We start from the raw sequence: 9,867 nt of genomic DNA, 5'->3' as shown, positions 1-9,867 counted from the left end.
AGAGATTTTTATTTTCTTCTTTATTGTTTTCTGTATTTTTAAAGATGTTCACAATGAAAATATATTACTTAAAAATTTTGTTTTGATGTTTATTTATTTTTGAGAGAGAAAAAGACACACACACAATGTGAGTCGGGGAGGGGCAGAGAGAGAGTGAGGCACAGAATCCGAAGCAGGCTCCAGGCTCTGAGCTGTCAGCACAGAGCCCGATACGGGGCTCTAACTCATGGTCCATGAGATCATGACCTGAGCTAAGTCGAACACTTAAGCAACTGAACCATCCAGGCGACCAGAAAATATATTACGCTTATAATCAGAAAACAAGTAAAGTCACAATAAATCTGCTCCTGGCACTCTGAAACACAGATATGCAGCTTCTTTGCTTCTTTTCTCAGAAAAAGCATTTCACCTCAGTTGGGCCTTAAAAATATTAATGTGCTTATTTAATTGGGAATCTTAGAGACAGTGTTTGCATGAAAATCAACATCCTCACCTCTTCTGCAGTGCAAATGAGCCACTCATTTTCTGCTCTCACCTAACCTGCATCTTGCTGCTGATTGAACCTGTGCCTAATTATGTGTTGCTCCTTGAGTTCTGGAGTATGTAATAGCAATGTTTATTTGCCAAGGTTGACGGTGATGACTAAGTCGTTTCCCTCTTCGTGGTTTTTTTTTTTTTTTCTCCTTTTTTAAGTGAAAGAGAGAGTAACCCTGTCTGTCATGCCCCCAACACAGTGCGTTGATGGGGTTGTCTCTGGTTAGTGAGAGCTGGGGCAGGAACTCAAGCATCACAGGGTATTTTGTCAGAAGCCCTAGTGAGAAGGAGTTTCTGTAAGTCATCTGGGATGAGGCAAAAGGGCCTCTTGGCCTGAATATTTATTCATTCAACTAACATTCAGCACATCCCCACAGTGCTCCTGGCCCTACCCTGAGCAATGACAGAGATAAATATGATGCTAGAATGTTAAGTCTAGTGATTCAGTTTGAGTCCCATTTGTTAAGTGTCATGATGAAGGAAGTGTGGGGCAATATGGAAACACATAACCTGGGGAGTGTGGTTCAGGGTCAAGGCTACCTGGAAAGGATAATAATAGCTAGCATTTGTCAAACTGCCAGGCACAGTTTTTCACGCTTTATGTGGTTTGACTCATTCATTCTTCCAACAACCTGTGAAGAAGGTACCATTATTATGCTCATTTTATGGGATAAAAACCTGAAGCACAGAGTGGTTAAACCTCAGCTGAGTAGCCAAGGGCAAGAGGAGTTAGGTTGAAGGTGGAGGGAAGAGTTCCAGGCAATTGGAGCAGTGTGTGGAAAGGCATGGTGCATTCATGGATAGTGCATGAGGAATGGCTGGGAGACTGACTACAGGATGTTTGCTGTCACTGGCATCTGTGGGGCAGGGGCCTGGAGGACGGAGCTAGAAGGGCTTGAGAGGCATTAAGAAAGGAAGCAACAAGGGCGCCTGGGTGGTTCAGTTGGCTAAGCGTCTGGCTTCTGCTCAGGTCATGATCTCATGGCTTGTGGGTTCAAGCCCCATATCAGGGCTCTGTGCTGACAGCTCAGAGCCTGGAGCCTGCTTTAGATTCTGTCTCCCTCTCTCTCTGCCCCTCTCCCGCTCATGCTCTGTCTCTCAAAAATAAATAAAAATGTTAAAAAAAATTTTTTTAAAAAGAAAGGAAGTGACAGAATCAGATTTGCCTCGGCTCTGGCTGCCTTGTGTGGCCTGGTTAGATGGGAGGAAACCAGACAGGAAGTGGTGGTAGCGGCCGCACTTGGATTCAAGCGGCAGGTGGATTCAAGGGGCGTCTGGGGAGGTGCCGAAGGGGAGGAGCTGGAGTGAGTGTCCAGACTTCTCCTTGGGTGGCTAGGTAAGAGGCAGTGTTTCCCGAGACCGGGAGCCCCAGGGGAGGACCGCACCTTGTGTGCACAGATGGTGCCTGAGGTTTGTTCTTTGAGGCACCTTGAGCCTGGGTCTCTGGGGAACAGAGAGAACAATGCCCAGGGAAGCAGTGAACAGTGAGTATATGGACGGAGACCCGGACCCGAGAACAAACAAGCCAATCAGCGGACTCCTCGATCTGTCTCTGAGCCGACATCTGAATTTCTAAAACTTAAGGAGAGGGAGACCTTGAAAATCTTCATAAAAGCAAGGGATGGTAAATCGAAATTAATTGGATAGCACTTGTTATTTGTGATTTAATATGTGTTAAATGTCACGGATTTTTTTTTTTTTTTTACTCTATTTTAGGAGAAGTTAAAAATACATCTTCACAAGACATTTCATAGGTTTGCTGCTGTTGTGGCCCCTACCTTCTCCCCAGTTCTCTGGAAGGTCTTTATTTCTCCAGACCGCAATTCTCCTACTCTGGCAGTTTCCATAAGCCCGTTCTTTGAGGTAGGGGAGGCGGTGCTCTATATGTCTCTCTATACAATCTTTGTAATATGTATGTGACTAGGTACTTTTATCTCCACTTACACAGATGGGAAAACTGAGGTTTAGGGAGGTTCACTCCCCACTTAAGTTAGCAGACGAGGCAGTATTTAAACTGAGGCAGCCTAGCACACACAGCACTCTCGACCAGCGCTGCTGTATTTATCCACCATCTACAGGCACGTTAATCAAATCCCAAGCTCCATGCCCTTCCTCATGCCCCATGATGCCTCCAACATTTTGACATCCGGGTTAGCATCAGAAAGCCCATGGGGGTGGAGTATCCTCTCTGATGCAAATCTGAAAAGGCAGTGGGTGACTGTTGACCATTGACCAGGACCCACAGGATTTAGATAAGGTTTTCCCCTTTTCCTCTCTTTGCCCTCTGACGACCTCTCTTCTCTTCTGGCCCCAGTGCTGTTCTTTACTCAGCATCTCCTCTTCCAAAGTGCCCAGCTGCCTTCAGGCTGGCGCCTTCAGGGACAGACGGACACAGAGAGGCAGGGATTCCCAACTGGATGGGCCACTGGGGGCCAAGAGTCCTGGGGAGACGTGGATGGGCCCAGGCCTGTAGCTGCAGTCTTCCAAACAGCCCCCTGGAGTAGACTCTCTCAGCTTCGGGGAAAGGTCAGAATTTCAATCTTGTGTTTTCACACATCTTAAATGGATTTCGGAGGCACTGGCACTGCCCTGCTCCTCTCTCTAAACAATGTGGTTAAGCTGCTGTAGCGTTGCTAGAGGCTGCATTCCTCCTGCATTGTGATGTGGTTTTTGGAAGTCATGCATGCAGTTAGCTAACCAAACTAAGCTGTTTCATTAATGGGAGCAAACTCAAGAGAGAAATCGTGAATAGGAACAAGGCGAGTTTGCTTTCCACCCCTAATTCAAAAAACCAGATAATTAAGTAGGCGGAGAAAGGAAGTATCCCTTCTGATTCCAAGAGCTGGCTCTCTCTGTCTCTCCATTTCCTTTCTTTATTAGGTGGTGATGGTGGTTGTGGGGTGTGTGTGTGTGTGTGTGTGTGTGTCGGGCGGCGGGGCGGGGGGGGGGGCATGGCAGTGGTGCGGGGATGGTGAGGGAATTCCTAGCAAAAGATCTATTACCCCAGAACCTTGGAGTCAGCTGTTTCTATCATGTTTTCTGTTCTGTTCTGCTTCCCTGTCCCCTCCACTCAGTTCTACCCCACCCTCAGTAGCAGCTCCAAATCTCCACCGGCCAACTCATCCCCCACCTGTCACTTTGGATCCCACCTCAAAGACAAGGCTCATCAGCATGAACTCATTCCCCACCTACATCTTCCACCTATGGATGCACATGGAGATCACGTTCCTCTCCTCTTCTCTGCCTAGGAGGAAAGAGTCCCTGTCTGTCTGCAAAGCTCACTGCTCTCCTGTGGCCTGACACCCAGTATGAATCTGCTTGCCAGTTACCCTGTTGCTATCATGGCTCCTTCCCTCTGTATAATAAACATGTCCAACTCGCTCGTATTCCAAGAAAACCTCTTCCCTCAGGCCTGCCTCTGGACCCATCTTCTCCACCTTCGGGGCTTGCTTTCACCACCACACATCTTAACAGTCTACCCACTTGTCAAAGCCACACATCTCCACCGCCGTCACCTCCGGTTCTGGCTTCTGCGTCTCCTACCCCGTGGCTGGTGGCCACTGATGCCAAATGTTCAGACCCAGTGGATCTCCCCATCCATTTCCTATTCACATCTGAGCAAGACGGCAGGAGGATGGCCGAAGTGACCTCTTCAGGGGGACTGCCGGTTCAGTCTTCTGATGTTTTTTTTCAGAGAGCCGAGACTTTCAGACAAAGACATTTTTCATCTACCAGGCTGCATATTTTTACTTAGATATTTAAAAAAGCAATCTCAAGCTTTCCGAAAGAAAATGTAACATAGATGCCAAATCAGATGAGAACTAACACTTGGTATCAACAGGAATATATTTGAATTTAAAAAGGCTAGCTGCATCTGACAGCAGTGTGTCTCAGCTAAAGTCTAAGCTGGAGTGGGGGGGTGGGGAAGAGAAGAGTCTTCAATAAATAAATGTTTATTAAGACGAGGGCAGGTGATAAGTAGAGTGACTCTATCATGTGACGCATAGAGAGTCAAGGAAGGCTTCACATCAGAAGTTACAGTTGGGCTGGGTCTTATAGGGCAGGTAATTTCTGGTTAATCCAAGTTCACTGAAGGCAGAGGGAACGGCATGTGCAGAGAGCAGGATGTTTGGAAAAGAACTGACATTTTTGGGGAATAATGAGCATGATACTTTGAAGCGTCTTACGGTCTCTAGGATCGAGTGCTGTCCTCTGTATCACAGCCCTGGGAGAGCTGCAATTGTAATTTTTGTTAAACTCAGGGCTGAAGACCCTCCAAATGTGTATGAGGAACCAATTTCTTGCGTCCTTTCCTAAATCCAATGTGAGCTTTCAGATGGACAGAGGAAAGGTGCTCACAATCAAGGCCATCTTTCCCCAGGGTGGCCAGGATCAACAGAGGTGGCTAATGGTCCAGCAAACCCCAGCACCTCCTGCAGTACATCTTCCCCACGTTGCACCTCTGGCCTCACTATTCATGAACTGTCAGAAGAAAGGGGCTGCATGTATCGTTCGTTGTCACACAGTGACTTCCACCAAATATTTGCTCAAAAATATTGGTTAAGTGCAGGGGTTAACAGGACCTGCATCTTGTGCTTTGCAAAGGATGGAAGGTTTCTGACCACTCCCCACCCCCACCCCACCTGTTTCCGAAGGAACATTTCTATGAAGTTCCTGATTATGGTAGAGATTGTCAGCTCAGGTGGCCTTCCTGGGCACACAGGTAGACAAGACCACACACTTAACCCCTTTCTTGTGATTAGATGGGGCCACGTGGCCAGAGAAGTGAGAAGTGATAGGTGCTACTTCCTGGAGGAGGCATTTGAGGAAGTGTATCAGCCAAAGCTCTCAACAATGATCCTAGGATTCGTGTATTGAAAGGATAGCATCATTAGATGAGTGTGGATTCCTGAGTCACCAGACGGAAGCATACCTCACACTGACCCTCATGAGAACATGTGGAAGAATTAAATCTCTATGGTTCCAAGGAGTTGCCCTGTTGCAGTCCCTACCATGATTAATGTATCAGTATATTCCACTTACTTTCCATAAAACAAAGTGGGAGTATGGATTAGACATCAACTCAATACAGACACTGTTATTTGATGGAGGCCACAAGAGAACAGCTGTCAATGGACAAGTTCTATGTCACTTTCTCTCCTTTAGAAAAACACAAAGAAACTTCTCAGCTTGCAGTTTTGGAAAAGGTTGAGTATCTCTTGAGCATTTGAAAGTAAATGTGAATGTGAATGTGATTCTTGATTGATCTTTCATTTCCTTGCCTACCAGGAAGCTCTGAGCCAAATACATGGTTTATGTATGGCCTCTCAGAATGCATTTTTGTCAGTTCTCCACCATAATTACTTTGCTACTCAGTCCTCATTTTCCCTTTGGGTTCTGATTTATCCAAATTTCTGTTTTCTGTGTTTTATGCTCTTTTAAGTGTCTTAAAAACTCTCCTCTGTGGAAGGGATACGGAGGACAAGGAAAGTTGAGAACCAAATTTTTAGAACGGGTTCTGGACAAATGATCTGTGAGCCTTTCTTCTCCTAACCCTGGTGAAGGCAGATCGTATAAATCAGCTGAGTTTAACAATCAGTGATGTTGGTTTTAATTTACTCTTCTACTTTTCATGACTATTAATTTTTCCTTTGATTTATAACAGGGTAGCTCAAAGAATATGTTAATGATAATAATAATTACTGGTGTAAGATAGTTGGTGGCAGTAGTTTAAAATAACTGTGCTCATAGATTCAGGGTCCCCAGATGACATTTATTCATTAGTACTTCCTCCTTCTCGAGCTTCATATAGCACTTTGATTCACATTTTTGGTGGAAAACCTTCCTTCCATAAAATTCCCCCAATTGGTGATAAATATCTGATGTAGAAATATTAACTTTAAAACTCCCAGCTCATACCTCACCTTACTATTACCTTTGCTTTCCGTACCTGTGTAGACTCAGTGGCTTGAATTAGCTCTCCTGTACATGCACTGAAAGACAACTGTTATTATTCCCACATTTCTTATCTGTAAATGATCTACAACAGATGCACATAAACACATGTGAAAAAAATTCTTTATTAATTTCTCACATTTCATTACAAAATGTATGTTGCAAACAACTTGAATAACCTACTGGTGTGTTTTGTTGTTTTTTAAACCCTTGGCTTCAAGAACTCAGAATCTCCCTCTCTCCTATCAAGTATTGGGAAACACTGATTATTGGAGTCAACAGGTTCTCATTTTGCTATTTATCTTCTCTCAAGCTCTGAAAAAAAAAATGTCCTCTGTATAAATTAAACAAAAAAATGTTGTAAATTCTATGTCATTACAGTCAACAGAATTATAATAATGCATCCAAAATGTGCGGCCACAAAATATCAGGTATATGTTTGAAAAAAGAAAAAAATGACATTCTAGCCTTGTTAAAAGGATAATGGTCCCATATTTTTATTAACAGGTTAGCAAAACAAAATCCAATGGATTACAATATTTACATGTTATTTGAAAAATAAAGTAGTGATAAAAGCATGTCACAATTATTTTCTGGTTTTTTTTTCCTTTTTCTTTCTTTCTTTCCTTTTTTTTTTGCTTGATTTTTTTTTGTTTTTTTTTTTTTGTTTTTGTTTTTTTGTTTTTTTTGTTTGTTTTTTTTTTTTTTTTTGGTAACCATACAAACACCCAATCCAGGTATGGAACTGTTTAATACATTTGAAATGAGGCCAATTAAAAACAAATATGGACACAAAATGTTATCTTTGTCTAGATCACACTTTCCCCATTGTCTGGTTTCCACATGATGGCCCCCATCCCTAAAAAAAAAAAAATTAAATTAAAAGAAACTCCCTACAAATAAAACTTTTTTAACAGCAAGAAAATAAAAGAAGAACATGCTTTTCAAGTAAGCACCTATTCCACAAATGCAATATCTTTCCATGGATTTTATTTGAAGCTGTGTGGGACACTGTCATCTCAGGATTCCCTGCCCCTTTCTTCCCTCCCCCTCCCACAACCCTTCCAAGTAAAAAAAACAAAAACAAAAAACAAAAAACAAAAAAACAAAACATGAAAACCAAAGGACTCACACACACGCATACACACGAGCACACACACATCCAAGCACACACACACACACACAGGCTTCTATAACCTAGGCTTCAAGGAAAGTTCTTTTCTACTTTTTGGAATGAAACCCTTTGTTCACAATCAGAACATATTATAAATGTAGACTTAGATTTAGTCTAAGCTGCTCCCTCCTGAAAAAGCTAATATTGGGAAACAGAGCAGCTGGCAGCTACATTAAAAAAAAAAAAAAAAAAAAAAAAAAGTAGTTCTCCAGGCTCCTTATAGGATATAAGTATTTCTTGTCCACTCACCAAAGGGATGGGATTCTAGCATATCCCCTTGTTCCACAAAATAAATGAAAAAAACCCTCCCCCAAAACACAATGCAAACAAAAACAGAACACAGATTTTTAAATCACACACAAAAGCCAGCCCATCCTAACAGAAATTATTTGTGTGAGACGGATAATGTGTTAATGGACAAGCAACAAAAGGGTGAAGAGGACTTCCTCGTCTGGCCCACAAGCTGCATAGCTGTGCCGAAAAGTTTGGTTCTTTAGTTAAATTAAGGGGGAAAAAAGTTAACTTCTTTGTTATTTCCATGTTTAAAATAAAGACATTCCTATTCACAAAAAACTAAATCTCCCTTACCCCCAAATTAAAACAACAATAACACGCACATAAAAAAACAATTTATGTGAAAACTGAATTGTGCTGTGTTTGTAACACTCAAATTGATAGAAAATAAACATGTGGCAAACAAAACTCCACAGTCACCGTAAAATTAGCTCACATGAATCTACCAAATTCTAAATTATAGTTGAACACTAATAAACAGCTTACCTGGAATAAAGGATGACAATTCACAAACAGTTATCTAATAATTAAAGTCTGTTTCTTTTTTTTGTTTTGTTTTTTACTAAAATAATTAAAAAAATCACAGTATTTTAAGAAATAAAACCCACGTGGGGATTTTAAGCACAATTTGTGTTCCTTTCTTTAAAACTCTCTTTTTTTTTTCTCCATTCACCGTCTTGCCCAGCAGTTCTCTCTACATTTAACCACAACGACGACAGGTAGTACTGACAAATGCAGAGAATTCCCTTGGTTAAGTTTGAGGTACTAGGAAACAGGTGACTGTTTTATGCAAAGCAGTTTTTTTGTTTTCTGTTTTTGTTTTTTGTTTTTTTGTGTTTTTTTTTGTTTGTTTGTTTTTTCCCAAAGCGGCTGCAGTTAGGTCTTGAAAAAGCTTAAGGTATTAAAACTAGAAAAACGCACCGAAAGATGTGCGTCAAAAAGTTGTTCCCCTAAGAGAAGTCTTGTACTGTCACGGAGCTTCTGTTTCCACATCCTGTCCAAGACCACCACAGAGCACACCGTGTGCATGGGAGGTGCTTCCATATTCCGCAACAAATGACACTTCCATGATGAAGATCCGGAAGAAAAGGTGTAGTGATGGAAAAGGAGCCACATATTCCAACCATTTAAATAACTTTAATTTACATACTCACTCACACAGGTACCAGTGCTTTGAAAATAGATTGTTCAGTCCTAAAAAGCAGCTTTGTTCTGTCTTCTTTTCTGTCCCCGCCCTTCTCAGCCCAAGCTGGCCCTCCCCACTTTCTCATCACGGTTCAAGTACGGTTTGATTAAGAAGTTCACCAAACGCTTATTCTTTTTTGGCCTCTGCATTCTCCAGGAGAGATTTGTCAGCAGCTACTACACAGATGGCTACTGTTTCACTCTTTAGGGAAAAGTCTATCCCGATTGCCTCATCATCTTCCTTTTCCTCTATAGAGGGCATCTTAATACTGTCCTCCACACTCTCCTTCAGGTGGATTTCTTCTCTGCTCACCTGCTTGGTGTCATTCAACGCCCTGGAGAAACAGTAATGGTAGAGATGGATGAGTATGCCTTTTTTTCTAATTAAACAAAAAAGTCCTTATTTCCCTGATCCTAAAAAGACCTTGGGGCTTCCTTTGCGTAAATGCCATGAACATATGAGTAAATTCTGAGTGATTTATCCTTTGCTACATGTTATGCTTAGGTCATGTATTTCAGCATCTTATTAAAGATGTGAACCTACAAAAATAGCCATTATTATACTCTGTTTTGATTATACCATGCCTTGTGTCCACATTAACATAATTATTTTATGTTCCCTCTTCTACTGGGTGATAGGTCATAACTGGTAGTAGTAGCAAGAACTGTCTTATGCTCAAACTCCTCTGTGTAACCCATAAGCTTGGAGATTGGCTGTATTTATG

General features: G+C 42.0%; 1 protein-coding gene across 3 annotated transcripts in view; it reads right to left on the bottom strand.

Annotated features, from left to right (window-relative positions):
* Nucleotides 1-6,600: 6,600 nt before the first annotated feature.
* The window catches only part of ZNF462 (zinc finger protein 462), a 138,583-nt gene continuing 135,316 nt past the window's right edge, over nt 6,601-9,867 (bottom strand). For 2 of the 3 annotated variants that reach the window (XM_049627473.1, XM_049627484.1), the window contains one exon: nt 6,601-9,477. In XM_049627473.1, coding sequence (XP_049483430.1) covers nt 9,270-9,477 — 208 coding nt within the window. In that variant the 3' untranslated portion in view covers nt 6,601-9,269. The remainder of the gene's footprint in view (nt 9,478-9,867) is intronic. The other variant, XR_007457019.1, reaches the window with a different exon arrangement.

Source organism: Panthera uncia, chromosome D4 (genome assembly GCF_023721935.1).
Source record: "Panthera uncia isolate 11264 chromosome D4, Puncia_PCG_1.0, whole genome shotgun sequence".
Lineage (NCBI taxonomy): Eukaryota > Metazoa > Chordata > Mammalia > Carnivora > Felidae > Panthera > Panthera uncia.
The sequence above is the reverse complement of the archived record's forward strand: the minus strand, read 5'-3'. Positions and strand labels throughout refer to the sequence as shown.